Source organism: Balaenoptera borealis (assembly GCF_965194805.1).
Source record: "Balaenoptera borealis genome assembly, chromosome: 12".
NCBI lineage: Eukaryota > Metazoa > Chordata > Mammalia > Artiodactyla > Balaenopteridae > Balaenoptera > Balaenoptera borealis.
The window spans coordinates 69,747,959-69,773,066 of NC_138869.1; the positions used below are offsets into that span (position 1 = coordinate 69,747,959).

At 40.0% G+C, this 25,108-nt stretch overlaps 1 protein-coding gene across 6 annotated transcripts in view; it reads right to left on the minus strand.

Annotated features, from left to right (window-relative positions):
• ILRUN (inflammation and lipid regulator with UBA-like and NBR1-like domains) overlaps positions 1-19,310 on the minus strand; it is a 256,018-nt gene extending 236,708 nt beyond the window's left edge. For all 6 annotated transcript variants that reach the window (XR_014232194.1, XM_082345145.1, XM_082345143.1 and 3 more), the window contains exon 1: positions 18,961-19,310. Coding sequence is in view for 5 of the 6 variants with exons in the window: in XM_082345145.1 (XP_082201271.1) it covers positions 18,961-19,118 (158 nt within the window). In the remaining variant the exon portion in view is untranslated. The remainder of the gene's footprint in view (positions 1-18,960) is intronic.
• Positions 19,311-25,108: the final 5,798 nt, after the last annotated feature.

Below are 25,108 nucleotides of genomic sequence, written 5' to 3' on the forward strand. Positions count from 1 at the left end.
CATAATAATGGGACAAAAGCAGATGCCTCCTGATGTGATGCAACAGAAGACACATTTCTAACAACAACAAAACGTTTAACCTGAATTTAACCATGAGGAAACAGACTAATCATCAATATGGGATGCTCCAGAGGACAACTGGCCTGGACTTTTAAAAAATGTCAATGTCATAAAACAAGCAAATGGCAAAGGTGAGGGACTGTTCTAGATTAAAGACATGACAACCTAATATATCATGAGATGCTTGAGAAGACTCTGGATTTTTTTTTAAAAAGTTATAAAGGGCATCTGGGGAACAAATAGGAAAATCTAGATATGAACTGTATATTGGATAACACTATTATTTCCAGGCTAAATTCCTTGGGAGTGACAATGACACTGCAGATATGTAGGATGACGCCCTTGTTCTTAGAAGATATCTGCTGAAGGACTAAGAGGTGAAATGTCATGATGTCTGCAATATATCTCAAATGGTTCAGGGAAGAAAAATAAAATAAAATCCAGAGAGAGAACTTTCATCACACATTGCTGGTGGGAATGGAAAATGGTAGTTACTTTGGAAAAGAGTTTGGCAGTTTCTTAAAAAGACAAAATTTTACAATACAAAATAGCAATCAATTCCTAGGTATCTACCCAGAAGAAATTAAAACATACATCCAAAGTCTTGCAAATGAATGTTCATAGCAGTTTTATTCATAATAGCCAAGTAGAAAAAATCCAAATGTCCATCAACTGGTAAATGGATAAACAAAATGTGGTATATCCATGCAATGGAAAATTACTCAGCAATAAAAATACTGATACACGCTAAAACATGGATAAACCTCATAAACAAACACTAACTGAAAGAAGCCAGATACTAAAGACCACTTATGGGACTTTCCTGGTGGTCCAGTGGGTTAAGAATCCATGCTCCCAATGCAGGGGGCCTGGGTTCAATCCCTGGTCCAGGAACTAGATCGCACATGCATGCCGCAACTATGAGTTTGCATGCCACAACTAAGAGTCCACGTGCTGCAACGAAGATCCCACGTGCCACGACTAAAACCCGGCGCAACCTAAATAAATAAATAATTTTTTTAAAAAAGACCCCTTATTATATGATTCCATCGATATAAAAAGTAAAAGAAAAGGGAATTAGTTAGAGACAGAAAAAAAATCAGTGTTTGCCTGAGGCTGGAAGTAGGAATGGTGATTAACTATAAACAGGCAGGCAAAGCCTTCTTGGAATGATGAAAATATTATACAACTGGATTGTAGTGATGGTTGCTCAGTTCTGTAAACTTACTAAAAATCATTCAATTATCTATTTTAAATGGGTTAATTTATGATATGTAAATTATACTTCGTTGAAGATACTTAAAAAATAAAGCAGATACGGTAAAATGGCAATTATACAGGTATTCATTGTGCTAATCTTTCAACTCTTCTATAGTTTTAAAAGTCTTCAAAATAAAAAGCTGGGGGACAGACAGAATGAACTCTGCACAGCACATACACTCACCCTAAAATTAGTGTTTCTAACTGTAGATTACCTAAAAGAAGTAAAGGACAGAGCACAACTCTGATAGATTTAGAATTAAATAAAAGAAGAACATATTGGAACCTAGGGCAAATTTTTATCTAAGGATGTTTAACAATGTTTTCTCTACTTAGGTATTATTTTTTCCTAATTACACAAGTAATACATATTCATTATAGAAAATGTGAGAATTAAAGTGAAAAAGAAAATAAAAAACAACTTCATAATCTCATAGCCAGAGATAAGTATTTGTAGTTTGTTTTTTATCCTTCAGGTAAATGCAGATCCATTTTCACGAAGGAAAGCTATCTAAATACAACATCATCACAATTTGATCAATTATTCAATTGGTATACTAAAATTTTACATCATATCCAAACAATCACATAAATCGTAAGAATAAAAAGGCAGAATAAAAAATTTTAGATCCAAATCCAATACTTCCTTTCAGCTTCTAATTAAAAATTTCAGGGACTTCCCTGTGGCTCAGTGGTTAAGAATCCACCTGCCAATGCAGGGGACACGGGTTCGAGCCCTGGTCCGGGAAGATCCCACATGCCTCAGAGCAACTAAGCCCGTGTGCCCCAACTACTGAACCTGCGCTCTAGAGCCCATGAGCCACAACTACTACTGAAGCCCACGCGCCTAGAGCCTGTGCTGCGCAACAAGAGAAGCCACCGCAATAAGAAGCCTGCACACCGCAACGAAGAGTAGCCCCTGCTCGCCGTAACTAGAGAAAGCCCACGCACAGCAACAAAGACCCAATGCAGCCAAAACTAAATTAACTAATTAAAAAAAAAAATTTCACACACTAGCCTCAGCTCTCTCCCAAAACCCTCCTAAAATATAGGTATAGTTCTACAGATTGAACATTTGTGTCCCCCCAAAATTCATTGTGAAACCCTAACTCCCAATGTGATGGTATTAGGCAGTGGAGCCTTTGGGAGGTGATTAGGTCACAAGGGTAAAGCCCTCACGAATGGAATTAGTATCCTTATAAAAGCCATCACAGAGAGCTCCCTTGCCCCTTCCACCACATGGGGTTACAGTGAAAAGTCAGTCATCTGTAAACCAGGAATCGGACCCTCACCAGACATTGAATCTGCTGGTACCCTGACCTTGGACTTTCCAGCCTCCAGATATGTGAGAAATAAATCTGTTGTTTATCAAGCCACACAATCTATGATATTTTTGTTATAGCAGCCTGAATGAAGAAAAATGCGGGAAAAATTCAGAAATTCACAAGGACCAAATGAACAAGTGAGGAGGCAATATTTGGGTGGCTAGAAAGCAGACAGACAAGTGGTAAATGACTTAGCCAAACTGAGAAAGATGACTCCTCCTCGGCCAGCAGTGGGAACAAGTAGAGAAGCAATCCAACTTAAAATGAGGATTCCCCAAAAGGTTCAGAAATTAAGAGCACCAGGTACCCTACAAGTGAAGGTAAAGACATGGATAAAAACAGAAGTTATGCATTTGCCTAAACTATGCATCAGACCTCAGATCCTCAATACAGTCTAAACACTGCATAGCTGGTGACTGCCCCACCCTGGAGGAAATGGGTGGAGCTGTTAAGCCCTCATTTAACAAACCCTACAGTCAGGCCCACAACTTTCAAACAACTTTTTGTGTCCTACTCTTAAATACGAGTAGATAGCTAATAAACAGCAAGTACATAAGGTAAAGTATCTAATATGATAGAAAAAAACTAAAGCAAGCAAACAGAAAAGGCGACCTGAAGAAAAACAACACTGAGATCATCTCAGAAAAGAGAGCAAAAATTTTGTCAAAAGATTAAAAGAGGGGAAAAAAAGAGATAAGACAGAGGACCAGAACAGAAAATCCAGTGTCTGAAAAATAGGAGATCTAAGAAAAGAGAACAGAGAAAATGAAGAGGAGGAAATCAAAGAATTAATTCAAGAAAATTTCTAAGATCTAAAAAAAACAAAACAAATGAACAAACACAACAAAAGAGAAACAGAGGTATAGACAGAGAGAACAAACAGGTGGTGGCAAGGAGCGGGGGTAGGGGGAGGAAAGAAATAGGTGAGGGAGATAAGAGGAACAAACTTCCAGCTGCAAAAAAATGAGCCACAGTTATGAAATGTACAGTGTGAGGAACATAATCAGTAACTATGTAATATCTTTGTATGGTGACATATCATAACTAGACTTATCAGACTTATTGTGGTGATCATTTTGAAATACATAAAAATAGCAAATCACTATATTGTGTAACAGGAACTAACATAGTGTTACTGTAGGTCAATTATACTTCAAAAACAAACTCATTGAAAAAGAGATCAGATTTGTGGTTACCAGAGGCGGAGGGGGGAACTGCAGGAAGGCAGTCAAAAGGTACAAAATCCCAGATATAAGATAAATAAGCACTAGGGATGTAATGTACAACATGATAAATATAATTATCATTGCTATATGTTATATATGAAGGTTAGTAAGAGACTAAATTCTAAGAGCTCGCTCACAAGAAAAAATTTTTTTCTATTTCTTTAATTTTGTATCTATATGACATGATGGATGTTTACTAAACTTACTGTGATAATCATTTCAGGAGGTAGGTAAGTCGAATCATTATGCTGTACACCTTAAAGTTATACAGTGGTGTAGTATCTCAATAAAACTGGAAGAAAAAAAATAAGAAACATTCCAAGAACAGAGGACAGTTTCCAGACTAAAAGGGCTCCCCAAGGCTAAGCACAATGTATGAGAACACAGGCTGAAATGCATCATTGTCAAATTTCAGGACACTGGGGACACAGCAAAGTTACCAAAAGCTTCCAGAAAGGGAAAAAACAGAATTCATTCAAAGAGCAAAGAATCAGAACAGCATCACATTTCAACATTTCCACTGAAAAACACAAAACAAAGGAAGAGTGCCTTCAGAATTCTGAGAAAAATACTTCCAATCTTCAAATTGCTACCTAACCAAACCTGGGATTATCAACTAAACACAAGAGTAAAATACAGTTTCAGAATACGAAAGTCTCAAATTTTATCTCCTCTGCACTCTTAGGAAGTTTAAAAAAATGGGGTCCAGGAAACAGGGGTTCCAACAAAGTAGGGAAAGTATGAAAGAAATCCCCGGGGTACCAGGGGAGCTGTGAGCAGACCTAGAGTTCTACCAGTCCAGTCATAGTGGGTCAAACACTGTGGAAGACTTCTTCACAAAGATAAAACCAACAGAACACCTGAAGTGTCTAAACCTACTGAGAAGAGATTCATAGATAGTAAGGAGTTTGAGGATAACTTAGTTTAAAAAATCTGACCCAGGACTTCCCTGGTGGAGCAGTGGTTAAGAATCCGCCTGCCAATGCAGGGGACATGGGTTCGATCCCTGGTCCGGGAAGATCCTACATGCCACGGAGCAACTAAGCCCGTGCACCACAACTACTGAACCTGCACTCTAGAGCCCGCGCTCTAGAGCCCGCGAGCCACAACTACTGAGCCTGCGTGACACAACTACTGAGTCCGTGCACCTAGAGCCCATGCTCCACAACAAGAGAAGCCACCGCAATGAGAAGCCCGCGCACTGCAACGAAGAGTAGCTCCCGCTTGCCACAACTAGAGAAAGCCCGCACGCAGCAACGAAGACCCAACAATAAATAAATAAATAAATAAATAAATATTTTTTAAAAACAAAATCTGATCCCTATACAGAAAAAACAGAATTTTCTGTATATCCTGTATACAGATGTTGTCTACAGATGTTGAACTATAATGCTGTACACCTGAAACTTAATAAATAAAGCATTTTAAAACTATCTAAGAAACTGAGCAAACCAAAAAATCAAGACAATGATTCCCCCTAGGGCAGCAAAAGATTGTGCAGAAAAGGAAAATGAGTCCCAGTACACTAATGGCTCAAGTGTCAATAAGGATTTAAATAATTAAAACAACAAAAACACTGAAAACTGATTTAACCAAATCACAAATAATTAAAATGGGAGCATTAGAGAGAGGGTGAGTGTAACTGAAAATTACCATGTGCTGGGTACAGCTCTAAATATTTACACATATTAATTTATCCAATCCTCAGGTAAAAACTGATATTGTCCTTATATATAAGGAACCAAGGCACAGAGACAGTAAAATAACTTGCCGAAGGTCACACAGATAGTAAATAGCTGAAGCTTTGAACTTTGCTCTTTACCACCACATTGGCTCTCACAGAATAACATCCTCATCTCCCTGTGGGAAGTCAACAGATAATGGTCAAAACAGAAAAGAAAAAAAAAAAATCAATAGAGGTAAAAACCCAAAAAATCAGCTGAAAGAATTTAAAAAGACTGCCTTTGGAAATGAGTAAGAAAAAAGGACTCTAGAATCCCTGGTTCCTTTTAACAAGCCTGTAGAACTACCTTACCCTTTGAACTATGTGCCTTTATAATGCAGATAAAATGAAAATTATAAGAAGAAAATGTACTTCCCTTTAAAAATATTTTTTAAGTGAACATTAAAATTCTTATTTAACCTTAGAAAACCGGACATACACACCAGTACAACAGAGGAAGAATCTCAAAACCAAGCCCAAATATATACATAAGCATTTGATATATGATAAAGATAGCACTTCAAATCATTGGAGGGAAATGTAAATTTCACAATAAATGGGAAAACTGACTAATCATCTGAAAAACATGTTAGATATCAACCCCAGCACACTGCCAAATAAGTTTCATCTGTATAAAAAATTTATATGTAAATTATGCAATCATAAAGAAAACAGAGGTGAATAATTATATAATGTTTAGGTGGGGGAAGGATTTCTAAGCATGAAACCAAAAGCAGAAATCAAAAAGGAAAAGACTGCTGGATTCAACTTCACAAAAATTCACCAAAAAACTTCTACACAGTTAAAACAAAAATCATAAATCATGTTAAAAGACAAACTGGAGGAAAGGTAAGTATTTAATAAGCTATTTTCCTTAATATGCAAATAGCTCACACAAATCAATGAAAAAAAGAATAACAATCCAATAGAGGTAGACAGAAAAACACACAAAAAAAGTCACAGAAAAATACAAATGGCCTCAACAAAGCTGGGGGGCAAGGGGGGATACAAATGGCCAATAAGGATAAGGAAAGATGTCCTACCTCACTCATAATTAAAGCAATACAAATTAAAATGAATAATATATTTAACCTATCAGACCAGCAACAATGTAAAGACCATTCTTCCATGGCTAAGAGGGTGGCAAAACAAGCACTCTTGTATACTGACAGTAAAAATGAAAATTGGTACAATAAAATTGGTACAATACATTTGAAGTGAATTTGATACTACCTATCAAAATTTATACTGGCCATACACCTAGCCCCAGCAATCCCACTTCTAGGACTGTATCCACAAGTTTGTATCAAGATACCTATACCAGAGCAGCTTTATAAAAGCAAATACCTAGAAACGAACTGTCCATCAGTAAGGAAGTGGTTAAACAAAATGTGGTCAGCCACAATGGAATACCATGTATCCATTAAAAAAAAAGAAAAAGAATGTCCACATTGTAAAGTTAAACAAGCTAACCTAAGAACAGTATGTATAGTGTGATTCCATTTGTGTGTGTGTTTTAAAGTAAGAAGGGGATAAGACCTCTATACGTGAGATGGTGCACCTACGTATCCTGCTCTCCCAGTTAAAAAAATCTTGACAACTGAGGTGGATGATTGACCTGAAATGGCTTGGCCTAAAGTCCATACTCAACAACATATCAAAGTTTGTTTTAAAGCATTGAGGAGGGGAACATTTCTATATCCATGTAAAGGAATATTGTGAAGCCTTTAAAATAAAAGTACAGAATCACATTTATTAAGAATGGAGAAATGGGGACTTGCCTGGTTGTCCAGTGGTAAAGAATCTGCCTTACAATGCAGGGGACGCGGGTTCAATCCCTGGTCAGGGAACTAAGATCCCACATGCTGCAGGACAACTAAGCCCGCATGTCACAACTACTGAACTCATGTGCCTCAACTAGAAAGCCTGCATGCCACAAACTACAGAGCCCACACGCTCTGGAACCTGCGCGCCACAACTACAGAGCCCACGCGCCCTGGAGCCTGCGGGCCACAACTAGAGAGAGAAAACATGCCGCCACAACCAGCGAGAAGCCCGTGCGCCGCTACGAAAGATCCCGCATGCCTCAACAAAGATCCCACGTGCCGCAACTAAGACCCGACAAGCCAAAAATAAGTAAATAAATAAATAATTAAATAAATAAATCTTTAAAAAAAAAGAATGGAGAAATGGTCATATTTTTAAGTGAAAACAGACTACAAGTAGTGTGTATATTGGTTGAAGGGTATCCCCCTGAATTCATGTCCTCCCAGAACCTCAGAACCATGATCTTACTTGGAAACAGAGTCTGTGCAGACATAATCGGTTAAGATGTGGTCATACTAGATTAGGTTGGGTCCTAAATCCAACTGGCTGGTTTCCTTCTAAGGAGACACATACCCCCACCCACCCACTCCCTACCCCCCCCAACACACACACACACACACACACACACACACACACACACACACACACACACACACACGGAAGACGGTCATGTGACTTCTGAGACAAACTGGAGTGATGCATCTACAAGCCAAGGAACACCAAGAAACGCCAGGAGCTATCAGAAGCTAAGAGGAGGTAAGGAAGAATTCTTCCCCAAGAATCTTCAGAGGGAGCATAGCCCTGGCCATGCCCTGAATTCAGACTTGCAACCTCCAGAACTGTAAGAGAATAAATTTGTTTTAAGCCACTCAGCTTGTGGTAATTTGTTATGGCAGTCCTAGAAACCCATACAGTGTGTAAAACACAACAATCAGGAGCACAGACTCTGGTCCCAGGCTACTTATACTTGAATCCTATTTCTACCATTTATTACCCACATAACTTTAGGTAAGTTATTTAACTTCACTGAGTCTCTAATCCTTTTCTGTAAAATGAAGATAACAGCATTTATTTCCCAGAATTATTATGAACATTAAATTATATATTAAACTTAATCACTTAAAACAATACCCAGAATATAGTAAATACTCCACTTTTGTAAAGCAAACACAGGTACACACACACACAATAGTATTAAAAGGATATAGATCAAAAGGTTAAAATTGCTTATTTCTGGGTCCCATGAGTATGGCTTATTTTTTCCTTTTTTCTTTTTGGTATTTTCTAGCTTATATGCAGTAAGATCTATGTCATAATACAATTGTTACTATTTTTTAATTTTAAAATATTTTAAAGGCAGTAGTTCCCAGTTACAGGCGTATGCAAACCCCATCCCTCGGCTAATGATTTCCACTACTCAAAGTCTGTTATCGAAGTATTTTTTTAATTAAAAAGCAAAATTTACTTTAGAAGATAAATGCTGACCACAAAGCACTTTAGAAGCACATCGTGTATCATTCAATCAATCATTAGTAAGCTGTTGCTACATAATAGGCTATGAATCACTGACCTCAAGCACAATAATTCAAGTTCAAACTCCTGGAAACACTGTACAGACCCGAGGCTCAAACATTTTAAGAAAACGTAACCATTCATTTTTAAAAGTGAGTCTTTTCAAACCCAGTACATAGTAAATTCAATGAGGCTGAGTTCCATATTTGGAATAAACTGCTACCCCTCCCAAGACATACATTAACTTTGGCAAATCATTAGAAAATCACTTACAAAATCAATTACCCTTCCATAGAGTGAAAAATGTATTAGTGTTATCTGTACAAGGTGGTTTAATAAAGAGTTAAAGTGAGTTTCAGTTTTGTGTTTTGGGTCCCTAAAAAGTTCAAATTATGAAATGTGTTCTCTGACAGTACCTCATAAGTAAATTCAGATGAGCTCACTGCTAGATAGTTTAACACATTTTGCTCTTAACACAGCAAAACAAAGGTTTAATAAGTATAAGTAATCACTAGATGAGAGTCTGTTAATACAATGAAGGAATTTTACTATATTTGAAGAGACCAAATCCACCACTGCACGGGTTTTTTGTTGCTTTTCGTTGGTTTTTATTATGTGTTTTTTTATTGAAGTACAGTTGATTTACAATATATCAGTTTCACCACTGCATTGTCAATTAAAAAAGTGTATCTATTTGATCATCCTATCCAAGTACCTTGACAGCTAATTCACTGCCCACTGAAGCAAAGAAGGTGCAAGAGATATGGTACCCACCAGTCTGGAGAGGAAGAATAATTATTCAAATAGCAATACCACTGCTATTAAAAGTTTTTATATACATTTAATTTTTTATATACATATATACATATACACACATGCATAAAAAATTACCTGTGTATACGTACAAAAGTCTATAGACATGAACATTTTCTAAAAAGTACAGAAGAAATAGTAGTGGCTATATCTAGAAAGGGGAGGGGATTTTTGCTTTTCACTATTCATCCACAGGTTGCAAATTAGCGGCCCAAGGACCACATCCCACCTACAGATGTAGTTTATTTGGCCCACACAATGTTTTAAAAGTATTTAAAATAGTTGCCAACGTTTGAAAATCAGGAAATTTCCCATAAAAATCTGAATTTCTGGCTTCTCTTGAAAAAATGGAAAAATCTAAGAACGCTGGGCCCCCATTCCAGCGTGGCAATATTTGACTTAAGGCAAGTATCAGACATCCTCTTTATAAAAGGCAAGTGCTTTCAAGCTCACGCATACTTCAACTGTTCATGTCCCCCACCTGGCATCTATAAGCATTTTAGTTTGCAATTCCTGTTTAGACCCTTCTAAACTATTTGAACTTACTATGTGCTTATACTGCTTTTTACAGTTTTTCCTCAATAAAAAATACTGGCAAAGATCCAGGAGAACTTCAGAGATTTTACAAAATATTTTCCTCCATTCATATCTAAATAACTGTTACTAAATTTTTCTCTCATAAACTGATTACAAAAAATATTTAGTATAAGGAGACATGCCTGGAAAGGTAGGTATATAACAAGGTGGGGCCAACCTGCAGAGGGCTCAGATTGCTTCCAGAAACAATATTCTTGTTGTTACTTAAATTTCAATTTGCTTTCATGTCATGTATGCCCAAATTAAACCTACAAACCAAAGAGCCTGAAAAGAAGCTTAGTCTATAGAACTTGTTTCTTCTAACAGCACTAGACTTCAAGACTTCCATAAAAACAAAATCTTTATTCCCACCTACCTTCAGGTACTACTTCAACAAATATTTATTGAGCACCTACTACATACAAAGTGTTGCATCAGACGCTAAGGAAGAAACAAAGGCCGTTAGGGGACATTTTCCTCTCCAGGCTGTGTATCGTATATGATAACCGTTATTAAAAAGGCAAGAGTGCAGTTCAGAGAAGACAGCACTACCAAGAATTCGTGTCCCAATTTCAAAAAAAAAACAATAGGATTTCATGAGGTATAAAGAAAGGAAATAACAGTATTCTAGGTAGAAGAAAAAAGTTAAAAATTGGGAAAGCAAAAGTATGTGTGGGAAATGAGCAGCCAGCCAGCTAGAACAGGGCAGAGAGGAGCAGGATATCCATCACAAAAGATATGCTGGATCAATCTATGGAAGGTCCTGAATGTCAAGCTAAAGCTCTCCGCTCTTTACCTGGTCCGCAACAAGGCACAAAGGTTTCTGAGAAAAGAAGGGCCCTGATCAAAGCTGTGATTCAGAAAGACTGACCTGGTAGGGGTATGTCCACAAAATGGACTGGAAGGAGGAGAACCTGGTGCAGAAAACCAATTTGGAGACTATTCCTATGTTACCCTGTTAAAGTGGTAACATAATCTATATAAGCTAAGGTGATGGCAAGGAGAATGGAAAAAAGAGACAGTTGGGAGGTGCACTGCAGAGTGGAAATGAGCTGGGTTTGGCAAATGATCTGGGGTATCCAGGAAAGAGAGGGCACTGGAAATAACACAGTTCAAGCCTTATGTCTGGAAGACCACTGTAGCTATTAATGAAACAGGAAAAAGTCAGAAAGAAAAGCTGAAGGATTGGGGGCGGGGAGGATTGACCTTTTGAACATACATTTAGTTTTGGGTGCCAATAGAACATGCATAAGCTTTTTCCCCCATCAGAAAACCTGGCACATTTTTCTGGCCCAATTTTCAATGGTAGCCAAAGCAAGCACAGTACATATTTAATACAAGTAAAGGATATATTTAATGCAGAGTCAATGAGAAGCCAATTCCAGAGCATATAATATGATCAAAATTAAACTCTACAGAATGAAGATGGACTCCCACCTCAACCATATGCAAAAATTAACTCAAAATGGATCAGTGACCTAAATATAAGAACTGAAACCATAAAACTCTTAGAAGAAAACATAGAGGTAAATCTTCATGATCCTGGATTGGCATAAATTATTAGCTATAACACCAAAAGCACAAGCAACAACAAAAAATTAAATAAATTGGACATCACCAAAATTAAAAACATTTATGCATCAAAGGACATTAACAAGAAAATTTTAGAAACAATCCATAGGGGATTTCCCTGGTGGCGCAGTGGTTAAGAATCCGCCTGCCAATGCAGAGGACATGGGTTCGAGCCCTGGTCTGGGAAGATCCCACATGCCGCAGAGCAACTAAGCCCGTGTGCCACAACCACCGAAGCCCGCACGCCTAGAGCCCGTGCTCCGCAACACGTGAAGCCACCGCAGTGAGAAGCCCATGCACCGCAACGAAGAGTAGCCCCTGCTCATCGCAAGTAGAGAAAGCCCACGCACAGCAACGAAGACCCAACGCAACCAAAAATAAATAAATAAATAGATTTTTTAATTATGAAAAAACAATCCACAGAATTGGAGAAAATACTTGCAAATCAAATATCTGATAAGGGTCTAGGATCCAAAATATATAAAGAACCCTTATAACTGAACAACAAAAAGACAAACAGTCCAGCTAAAAAACCAGCAAAGGACTTCCATAGACATTTCTCCAAAAAAGATATACAAATGGCCAACAAGCATATGAAAAGACATTCAATACAATTAGTAATCAGAGAAATGCAAATCAATCTCACAATGAGGTACCACTGCAGACTCACTATAATTTAAAAAAGGAAAATAAGTGTTGTCAAGTCTGTAGGAAAATTGGTACAGACCCTCAAGCATTGCTAGGGGAATGTAAATGATTCAGCCACTGTGGAAAATAGTCTGGTGGCTCCTCAAAAAGTTAAATATAGAATTACCATATGACCCAGCAATTCAACTCCTACATATATACCCAAAGAAATGAAAACAGACACTCAAACAAGTATACCTAAACGCATGTTCACAGCAGTGCTATTCACAATAGCCAAGAGGTAGAAATGGCTCAAATGTCCACCAATGGATGAATGGACAAACTGTGGTATACACATACACTGGAATATTAAACAGCCATTAAGAGGAATGAAGTACTGATACATGCTATACACAACACGATGAAGCTTGAAAGAAGCCACACACAAAAGGAAAAATATTTATGATTCCATTTATATGAAATATCCAGGATAGATACATCCATAGAGAAAGAATTCAGATTGGTGGTTGCCAGGGGCTGGGGGGAGAAGGGAATGGAGAGCAACTTCTTGATGGGTGCCGAGTTTCCTTTTGCAGTGAAGAAGATGTTTTAGCTAGACAGAGGTGTGGTTGCACAACGTTGTGAACACACTAAATACCACTGAATTGTTCACTTTACTGTGGTTCAATTTTATGTCAATTTCAGCCCAATTTTTTAAGAAACCAACAATATTCCAAAGCAAAAATAAAAATAAGCTCCATCTCTTGTCACTTCTGATCCCATTAACCACATTCTTGCCAAGCCAATCTTCCAGACAGCTCTGCTCCAATTGCTCCTTCCTGGTTTCACTCAGGAAATATCCTCCACCTAACATTACACAACTTTTCCATCAATTCAAATCCCAACCATTTCAAACCTTCTAAGAAAGCAACCTGCCCACAGCAAGCACTCAATATTTGTGAACCAATCACTGGTTCTGTTTGATTCAGTCCATTCCTACCTGTTCTGAAATTTTACTCAGTTAATTCAGCATTAACATATGAATGCTGCTTCCTTATTATCCCCAAACTTTTTCTCATAGTTTCAGGCATGTTCTTTTCCTGTTAGAGAGCAAATTATGATAGAGGCTGTCTTCTGCTTTTGTATTACACTATATGCCAGGGGTCTATCCAAAATACGTTTCTTTAAATACTGTCTGGTTGAGGGAATTCCCCAGTGGTCCAGTGGTTAGGACTTGGTGCTTTCAAGGCCGGGGCCCGGATTCAATCCCTGGTGGGGAACTAAGTAAGATCCCATAAGCCTTGTGACCAATAAATAAATAAATAAATACTGTTTGGTTGAGTTTTTGCTGTTATGTGCTAGACAAACTGGGGTGGGCGAGTCGGAAGACAAGAGATGGTAAAGAAACAACTCCACCCACCCTGGCGATAATGGAGATTAGTTCTGACTTGATATATAATCAGAAATGCAAGTGCCACAGCATTTGAACAGTAAAAAGACTTCCTGCAGGACAACAATGTGCTTTTTACCATGTTCCTTTTAAAACTAAAATGAATCTTGATGCTCTGTTTGTAAACTATTTTATATTATACCCAGAGTCCCAACCTGTGTGTGCCACTCAAAAAAGGCCAAAAAAAGTGGGAAAGAAGAAGGTCCAAACCAAGAACTCCCAACCTTCTTAAAAATGCAATAGCGTGCACAACACTCTGTCATTGTTACACAACCCTTCCTACTCTCTTCCTAAAGCTGCTGCTTGGCACACATTTTTAAAGGAAACCATTATTAATATCATGTTTTATCTGTCATAAAGAGACTTTTCCTAGACGCATACATATAAACCAGAGAGTGGATCAGAAACTCATTTAGCATGCAGGTGACTGAGAAATGGATTAAGATCAGGCAGAGGAGGCACTGTGAGATCAGATAGGATGTACAACTGATTTTCACATCCAGATTCTGATTTCACTTCATTGCATAGTGGTTATACCTTCATTTTATCCAGAAGGGTGCCTCTGACAATACTGAGAAAGTCAATAGGACATTATTTTACAAAAATGTTTTTCCTGAGTTATTTTTCTAGAAAACATCTGTTGTATCCATGATGGGCGTGTGTAGTGTTCCAAAAAATACACGCTGCTTCCCGAAGATACCTGAAGGCAACCTAGGATGTTGCAAAACTTTTGCAGTTTTGCACCAAAACTGCAAAGCACTAGCTTAATGAATAGGAGGGACAGAAACAACCAACATTGTCTATATGCTGGTCAAAGATAATTTACTTACCCCTATAATGAGAAATAACTCCTACGTTAACATTCTCTAAAAAATCTACAAGTGTTATTTGCTTCTTGTCACAAACACTAAAGAATAACTCACTTTGAAAACATAACAGAGACAAGTGACTTTGAGGGCCACAACTGAATTTAAAATCTCATGTAACACTGAACTGTAAATTTAAAATTGACTAAAAATGGTAAATTTTACGTTATGTACATTTCACCACTATTAAGCTCTCCTCTCAATCCTGTTGGTTTCCACTTAAAAATATATATAAATCTATCAGACTACATTAAAGAGTGAGAAACCACTAAACTGAATGTGTTAAAATGACAAATGGTTGAAAATTTCTAGTGATTTGTATTAATAGAAGCTTTCTGACCTCTTAAGGAACGTGTTTATTAGATATTCTTCATCTCCAAGGAGGACACAAGCAAATGAAAAAAGCTTAATTACAGTAAGATTCAGTTTTGACATAATTCTAACTAGAAAGGTAATTAAACACTACCATAAGGTATCATGCAAATCTCTGCCCTCAGGGATGCAAGAATAAGCTATCTTGGAAGGGTTATATGCAATTTTGCAGGAAAAACTGGAATGAACTAGAGAATCTTAAGCCAGCTTCCAGTTTTAGAATTCCAAGTTCTATACTTACAGCCCAAAAGTGTCTTTGCAAGACATTCCACCTATAGAAAGTTATTCTAATCTATAAGTCATTTCAGTTTAGCTTCAGATATTGGGTTCCTTCACCACACCATTTATGCGCTTTATGTACTTACTTAGGAACTAAAAATTAACTACTTTTTTAAGAGTCAGTTCCACCAATCTCCAGCAGCATAGCTGCCAGCTCAGGTATAAACAGTACAAAACTGAAATAATACTGGGTTCTAAATTAAATAGAAATATCTATATAATGCATATCCAACCTAAGACTAAAAAAAAAAAAAAATCTATGTTTACACGGTAGGTAACTTATAAGGCCAACACACTCAATTTAGCCAATTTTCAACAGCTTCTTAAAAAGTTGTTTGTTACCAATAACAAAAATAAATTCTTACTTTTGAAAACAAACCTTTCCAAGTAGGGTTTCATTTTAGAAGACTCGTGGCCTTCATTTTAAAATAATCATTTTTATTTTACCACATTATTTTTTAACAATCACTAGACAACTGAATGGTGGTTATTTATTACAACCCAAAGCAGGCACTTATAAAGTCACAGGAGGGTTAATCATCTCAAATTCAACAGGTTAACCACAGCAATTTGAGAGAAATTTTGGCAACCTGTACCGGGACTATCTCGACAGTTTCCAAAGTCAGACATTAAATGACACTTAAAAACAATACATTTCTATGTAAAATAGATAGCTAGTGGGAAGCAGCCGCATAGCACAGGGAGATCAGCTCAGTGCTTTGTGACCACCTAGAGGGGTGGGATAGTAAGGGTGGGAGGGAGACCCAAGAGGGAGGAGATGTGGGGATATATGTATATGTATAGCTGATTCACCTTGTTATAAAGCAGAAACTAACACACCACGGTAAAGCAATTATACTCCAATAAAGATGTTAAAAAAAAAAAAAAATTTCTAGGCTTTAGATATTTATTTAACACACAAATATTTTGACCAGGTATGCATTCATGTATGTATTTTAACTAGATTTTATTAATTATGATGAGTATTTGTTTAAAACAAAGACAAATTTAGCCAGGTCAACATAGGAATCAAAACACAATATTGGATTATGAAACTAACTGCTTTCATTAGAAAGAAAAGCATAACAAGCCTTACTTCCTTCAGTTCACAAATTTTTCATTTTATAATCAAAGAAAAGAAAGAACATGACTTCTACAGTCAAAAAATAAGGTAACGTACTTAAAGCTGAGTTATCACTTAATTGCCTGGATTCCTAAGAAGCTACTGACTTCTGTTTTAAAACCAGAATACATTTTTTAATGGCTCACTCCTTTGTTCAGGAATGCTGATATCACCTTGTTTTATACAGAGATAACATCTCATCAGAACACGTGCTACTCAGTGTCATTGAGCTTAATAATTTTTATATAAAATTCAAATAAAATTTTTATAATGCAACCATAATTATTTTTTTTTCTCATCCACACTGGGCCTCACCTTTCACAACACTTAAAAACAAACAATCTTAGATGTTAAACACACACACCTCAAACATATAAAATTCATTACATTGTTTCTGTAGCCATTAATAATTGTACTAATACTGACTCTAAAAAACTAAAAACTTATTAGGGCAGGATTTAAATGGTACAACTCACAAGAGGGTGGGGAGAAATAATGATCCTCCCCTACCAAACTGGCAGCAACAATATACCAAGTCTCTTATGCTGAACTAGTGTAAACAAGGAAGAAAAGGAGCTGGGGGTGGGAAGCAGGCAGGCAAGGGTACAACCCTCCTCAAGATATAGCTTTCCTTCTAAATCTCACCAGTGTAGTACCTCTTCTTGGTGTTTTCAATAACCCCTGTCACTCTCTATTAAACACATAGGCTGGTGTTCAGAAAACTACTGCAGGCTGTAGTCCCTGTCTGAGATCATCCCGGACTTAAAAGATACAAGCGGGGATCACAAATGCTTCTTTAATTATAAAGACTATTAATTATAAAGACTATCTCCTGCATTCAAAGAGTTTTCTAAACATCTAGAAACTCAATCCCACTCTTACTATAACAATCAACTTTAAAGATAAACAACAGGACCTACCAATGATGCTGCACAGAAAAAAATTCACACGTCACCACAGCTATAAGGCTCCCATTAATAAGATGGGCATCATTCAGGATAGGGCTCGATGAGTAACGGGATAAAGACTAGGCTTACAGCCTCTTTTTCTGGCATTGCTTGAGGCATCCAGTGGACAGGGAATAAAGGGGAGGCTGGTTGTATAAGTGATGCCAAGAGAAACAAGATTCCACATGCCCAACACAGAGAGCAAAGGGCAATCATCTCATGGCTTTCCAACCAAAGAAAGATGAGTTGTTTCACCTGAAATCCTTTCAAAGGAAGTCTAATGGTCTCCACTTGATCACTCACCCTGAGTGAACTCAACAACCCCTCCTCAAAGAACAAAGGGAAGCCTTGCTTATCAAAAATAGCAAGTGCTCCACCCAAAGCCTAGAAATACTCCTTTAGTCTAAGTTGTCATGGTCTTCTGTCCCAATTCAGTCTTCTAAAAGGAAACTCCAAGCCAAAAATACTTGGTTCCGAGCCTAAGTCAAGTTCTCCATTTTCCCAAACATCTACCAACCAGCTTTCTTTCCGGTAAGCCCCTCTGGATAAGCCCCTCTCCATTCCCGCATTCTGGAGCCCAGGGTTCCAATCCCCTCAGAAAGTTCCCTCCCCCAAGATAAGCTCTCTCCTTCACTTTTCCTAAGGTTTTTCCCACACCCTGCCCCAGGTCTAGCACTCCCGGTCCTCCATTAGCGGATCCCACTAGTAGATCCCACCGCTGCCTGGCACAGCTCTTGGGAAAGTCATCTTTCTTACCGTACTCACTTGTCCTCCCCCATAAAGTTTTTCCCTTTTCTTTATCTGTCCTCGAATGGACACACACACACACACACACACACACACACACACACACACACACACACATCTGCTCTTCTCAGCTCTTAACTCCCAAGTCTCACCCGCGCGCCAGGTTCTTGCATAGTACCTAATTCTCTCCCTCAGTTTCCCCTCATCCCTGTCATCCTCAGCCCCTAACTCCATACCCCAAGCTTTTGCCCACTCCCCAAATTCAGATTTTCTGTGCTTTTTACTCTTAGCCAACACCACAGCGCTCTTCCTCACAGGTCGACCCCGTGCCTCGATCCTCAAGTCTTTCCCCCTCTTCCCGCGTTCCTCGGCCGCTAATACTCCGCAGAACCTCAGGAGTAACCCCCGCCCATCTCCCTTCCGCCTCTCCTGCCCTCCACGGACCCCAACTCTCCTCATACATCCCCGTCCAGCCCTGCTCGGCCCCCAAATTTCTTCCAGGCCCCTAGGGTTCCCCACACTCCCTCCCCGCCCCGGAAAGGGGGTACCCCTCAGTGCCCGACCGTCCCGCCCGGCCGCCGAGCTTGGGTGTCCCTTCCCTTCCCCTCGGGGCCCCGAGGCCGCTGCCAGGGCTGGCGTGGCGGGGCCGGCTCACCAGTTGGTCATGTCCAGGAAGAAGGCGCAGCCGGCCGGGTTGAGCTGGAAGCCGAGCAACCGCTGGAACTCGGAGATGAGCACGTCCTTGTCGGTGGTGCCCAGGCAGCTGAACTTCTGCATCAGCTCGGGGTCCAGGTCCACGTCCATGCCCTCCATGGCTGGGGCCGGACACTCGCTTCCCCGCCTCCTCACAACTGAGCCGCCGCCGCGCCGCCGGGCCCGGGGACCGGGAGGGGGCCCGCTGCTAGCTGGTGCCGCGACCCCGCTCCTCTGAGGTAGGCCCCGGGCCTCTCACCGCCTCATAGGGGTAAACTCACTCAGCCACTCACTCACTCTCGCGCTCCCCCCCCTCCCACCCCCCCCAGTGCCGCCGCCTCCGCCGCCGCCGCCGCCTCTAGCTTCTATGCCGCCTCCGCCTCCTCCCGCGCCGCGCCCACTGCGCAAGCGTCTCTCGCCTAGCCCCGCCCCTTCCTCTCCCGGAGGCCCGCCCCTCTGTGGCGTCAGAACCCCGTGACGTCCCCCGCGTGACCTCACCGCGGCGGAGCGAGGGGCGGGCAGTGGGAAGGAGGAAGGGGACGGCCGGGCGGCGCGGGGAGGTGACTCCTGGCCTGACCTTTTCCTCGCCCCGCCCCCACGCTGAGGGGGAGGAGTTAAAGCCCGGGGTTGGCGGGGAAAAGCTCCGGAATCTTCTTGTACCACTACGGCGGCGTTTGGGAGGTGAGGAAACTGAAGTCAGGGAAGAACAGAGGCCAGGGCAAGGTCAAGTACCAGATGGCACACAAGACCCAGTCCTCCCAGCCAGGGCTTTGCCCCTCGCTCTGGAAGGACTTGTTTGCATAAGTTTCTAGAGCTGTTTTCCCAGAGGGATAATGCCCTAAAATCCTAGGCTCCCGGCCACCCTCGGTGATGATTACTCCAGTTTACCCGTGCTGTTTCTGTTATGCAACGGTAGTCTCCAGTTTCCGGAAAGTAAGGGAGGCCTCGATACAAATGTCAATCACAGGTCCAGACGAACACCGCATATAATCTTACACCCACTCCGTCAAGACAAACCCTCTCAAAATAAAGGTTAAGTCCCGAGAATTTGACATTGCCTTGTTAAGTTTTTAGAAGGCAAAGTGTTACGGTACATATAGTACACCTAACTGTTCAAGATCAAAGAATGAGAAAGGACGCATAGGGACCATCTTGTCTACCTTCATCCCTTCTTTCACCACGATTTGCCTAACACATCCACACGGGGAAAAGACGAATAAGAAACGGTCTCCTGCCTTCAAGTGGCTCTTTGTCTGTCTTACAAATAAGGAAAGTGAGATCCAGAAAGTTTGTATGCCTTGTCCAAAAATACAGAGCAGCAAAACTAGAACCCATCTTTCATTCCTAATGGAGTATGTTTTCCATTAACAATTTCAACAAGCAGACAACTAGAATAAGTGACCAGTAGTATCCGGGGTGCCATGAGATTTTGGAAAGGGAAAACATTCTACCTCCTTCTGTCCCACTACCAAATAAGACTAAAACAATGGCTTTTAAAGCCTAGGTTCTGGAGTCACACACATTGGAGATTTAAATTCTCATTCTGCCCGTTATTGGTAATCATAGTGCTTTCCCAGATAGGATTGTTGTGAGGATTAAATGAGGTACCAATATATAAGCTCAGTACCCTGCCTACTCCATAAGCAGCACTTAAGAAATAGTAACTAGTATTCTGGCCATAAACTTGAGATGACTGTGGGGTTAGACAGTGATACAAGTAGGCGGGGATTACTTCTTCACCTGGTCCCTCTTCTACTTCACTTCCCTTGCTGGTCCTCCGTTAAAATATGAAATATGTGCCCTTTCTCTTTTCTTAATAAGGGACCATCCTTTCTCTCTCCAATGATTTTTTTCCTCCAACAGGAGTATTTTATGGGAAACAGACACATTTAACAGCATACTTACAAACTCGTATTAGACACTAGTTATAAACATTTTATAAGAAACTGTTCTTGGGTCTCTAAGATCTCTGTGGAAGCTTAGATCATTGCCAGGGCCTAATTTTTGGATGGCCATAATGTTGGAATATTTCACTACTATTAAGGAAAATTTAGTCTCCCTCAGAGGTGAGCACATACTGTCCCAATCTTTTGGATGATGGAATGGGAACACAGAAAGATTATAAAAATCCCAACATTAGAGCTGAAAGGAACTGAGACTGTCTAATCTAACCTCCTCGTTTTACAGATGAAGGAGTTGAAACCAAGAGAGGAGAATTGATTAACCCAAAATCACACAGCTAGTAATCACAGAAACTCCCAGTCTAGTGCTCTATCCACTATATCCTGCTACAATTCCCTTTATACTTTGAGTTCAATGTGGCCTTACATACAAAATAATTCGAAATGCAGATCCAAGACCTGATTTGATGTTAGACTATACACTTTCTGGAAGTGTTTTAACTTGCAACATTCATGGATTAAAGTTGTGTTTCTTCTAAAAGAAGAAAATGTTATTGGAATCTGATGATTCTATTAGAATGCTGACCCGAAGGAAATTAAAAGCTCTTGGCCAACCCCATGCAGTACTGGGGTCTTAGCTCTCACCTAAACAGCCCACATAATACAAAAAGATTCTTGCAAATAAGAGACCCAAATGGCTCAGAACGTCAGTTCATGATGGGCATTATCTCAAAGGAGTATAACTACTCCTCAAATGAATTCTGAAACTTTCTGGGGACATTTTTGATTCTCATGAGATTGGGGGTGGTATTAATTCCTGGCCATTAATTCCCTGAGGACCAGAAATGCTAATCATCTACAATTCTTGGGACAGTCATGCCCAATAAAAAACTGTCCCATCCCTTGGGACTTCCCTGGAGGTCCAGTGGTTAGGACTTTGTGCTTCCATTGCAAGGGGCACGGGTTCGATCTCTGGTGGGGGATCTAGGATCCTGCAAGTTGCACAGTGCAGCCAAAAAAAAAAAAACTGTCCCATCCCTAACCACTGTGTACACTGACCAAGGTGGCTGGCACATTAGATATGAAGAACCAGCCCACCCCGACTCCCCCGTGGAAAAATTCTTTTGTGGGGGTGGGATATGAAATGGAGGAAACCGAGGTGTTACCCAGTCAGGAGAGTCTCAGAAATGTGAATCTCCACTTGAGTCTGAAGGATTATATAACAACACCTGTGGTCCTGCCCTGATGGCTCTGCAGCTTTGTTTTGTTTTGTTGAGAAGAGGGCCTGGAGAAGGACTGGTTGAGAGGCAAAAGGACAAGTTGCTGAGCACCACCCTAAGGAAGGAAAGCTGACAAGCACTATTCCAAAAGGGCTTCTAGGCAGCATCTCACGTCAGGCAATATGCTCGAATATGCCACTGCCTGGAATATGCCCAAGACCTGCCACTTTCTTTCCAAATTTCTTGAGTTGGTGATCTTGTGTGAAAAATTTGGACTAATCCCAGATCCCCAGACCAGGTGAATTTCAGGGTTTCTTAAAGAAGTTAAGGCATTCTGTCATTCAGAAGTTGAAAGTCTAGGAGAAAAGTGATTCATTTCACCAGAGCAGCCTAGATTACCTCCGTATCTCCAAGTCCTTAAGATTCAGACTTGCCAAGTCCAGCTAGTACGAAGATTATGCCACAGCATAACTGATTCAGAGAATAAAGAGTCCAAATTGATGTTAGGATACATTATATGATAATAGCAACTTGTAGGAGAAAACTTTTGGGTATACATCCAAACTATGATGACCTCCTTTCTCTTCAAACCTTTAACAACCCTCTAGTTGGCCCTCAGCAGCCATCTCTGACCCACATAACCATGTCCCTTAGCCTTCATTGATTGGACAAGAGGGAGACACCTGACCCAGGATAAGCCAATCAGATTCTCCCTCTCTCAGGAATTTGGAATTGGAACTCAATGGGTTGGTGGAATAGGCTGCCAACTACAAATTAGCACTTACCATCTACCTCTACAAGGATTAAATCATGAGCCACTGTAGCTGCTGACCTACAACACCCCCTGAAAGGAGTTCAGGGTGGAGATCAGGAATGAGGCACTCTGTGCTCTGGGAAAAACTGGCAGAACAGATCTTCAGATAGGTATTTTCAGGAGATTTTATGAGCCCAATTCTTGCATCTCCTCGTATCTAGAAAAGCACTAAAATCAATAACAGTGACATCTGCTCCTCGTGACTAGCAGCAAGCCTCTGCCAAAATGTGTGCTTGAGTTTGCACATGCCCCCTTCACTAAAATCATATATAACACTGACCTTCTGCCCACCTCTTTGGAGCAGTTTCTCAGAGCTGTCCGAAATGCTGTCTCTCGGGCTATTGTCTTCATTTTGCCCCAAATAAAACTTAATTCACAACTCTCACGTTGTGCATTTTTTTCAGTCGACAAGGCCTAGACTGTTTACTTAAAAGTGAATGACAGAAATACACGAAATGAGATGATCTTTGTGGGCACCCATGAAAAAGAGATAATGCTCACCTGCAGTAAGAGAGCCATAAAGCAGAAGCAAAGATAAGAGACCTGAAGGCGTGGGAGAAAGACATTCCTGTCATCCTGAGTCCTGGTTGTTCAGCTTCCCTAGATTCCATGGGATTCTCCACGCTCCATTCAAAATACATTATCAGGACTTCCCTGGTGGCGCAGTGGATAAGACTCCATGCTACCAATGCAGGGGGCCTGGGTTTGATCCTTGGTCAGGGAAGTAGATCCCACATGCATGCCACTACTAAGAGTTCGCATGCCACAACTAAGACCCAGTACAACCAAAATAAAAAATAATAATAATAACAATAAATTTTGAAAATACATTATCTCCTGGATGAAGTCAAAGAAAGAATCAAGTCGTTAAAAAAAAAAAGAAAAAAATAAAGTGATTATTTGATTTCTAGATAGAAATGGACATCCTACTCTTAAATATAATGGAAACCCCTATAGGAAAAAAGAAAAGAAAAAGAAAAATGAGGACATAGACAGTTCACAAAAGAAGAAATACAAATAGCCAATAAACATATTGAAAGATGTATGCCACTCATAGATAAAGAAATGGATTAAAACAACCATAAAGTATGATGTTTGCCTAATCAGAGTGGCAAAGCTTTGAAAAATGTATAACAGCTTTTGTTGGCAAGAGTGTGGGGAAACAGGTAGTCTCAAACACCACTGCTTCTAGGAATGTAAATTGATATAATTTTTCCTAAAGGTGAGTAGATGTGAATTTAGATGAATTGGTATGAAGAACCTTTAATGTATTCATATACTCTAGCCCCAAAATCCCAGGTTTATAAATAAGCTTTTCATAGAAGTATTATAATACGTATAATAATGAAAAGTTAAAAAGCTGGAAATAGCACCAATGTCCACCAGTAGGAAAACTGCTCCAAAAAAAAAAAACAAATGTGGGCAGGGATGGACAAAATCCTTACTTTGTTTTTTTTCACTAATATGGTTCAATATGAGTTTTTTTTTTAATTTATGTGTTTTATTTATTTATTTTTGGCTGCATGGGATCTTCGTTGCTGCACGCGGGCTTTCTCTAGTAGCAGCGTGCAGGGGCTACTCTTTGTTGCAGTGCACAGGCTTCTCATTATGGTGGCTTGTTGCAGAGCATGTGCTCTAGGTGCGTGGGCTTCAGTAGTTGTGGCACGGGGGCTCAGTAGTTGTGGCTCGCGGGCTCTAGAGCACAGGCTCGGTAGTTGTGGTATACGGGCTTAGTTGTTCCGCGGCATGTGGGATCTTCCCAGACAAGGGTCGAACCCGGGTCTCCTGCATTGACAGGAGGATTCTTACCCACTGCGCCACCAGGGAAGCCCCAATATGAGTTTATTTTACTTCTTCACATTCTCACTCCCCATGTCAGCTGCCTTAAACCTTGTAAGCTGCAAAACCTAGGAAGCAGATAACAGTCAAATGACCTATTCAGTTGAGCAAGCAAATGTCTGCTGGCTTACTATGAGCAAGGCTGAGTTAGGGACATTAGGTCAGAAAGAGAACCTTCATCCTTGTGCTGTGTGAATGTAGACAAACTATCGATACTTACTTTTAGACCTCAGTTTCTTCATCTCTGTATAGAGAACGCTGCAAAAAATCACCAAAGTGGAGTGAAGAATAAATCAAACAAAAGAAAGAAAAAAATACTTGGAATTGAACCTACAG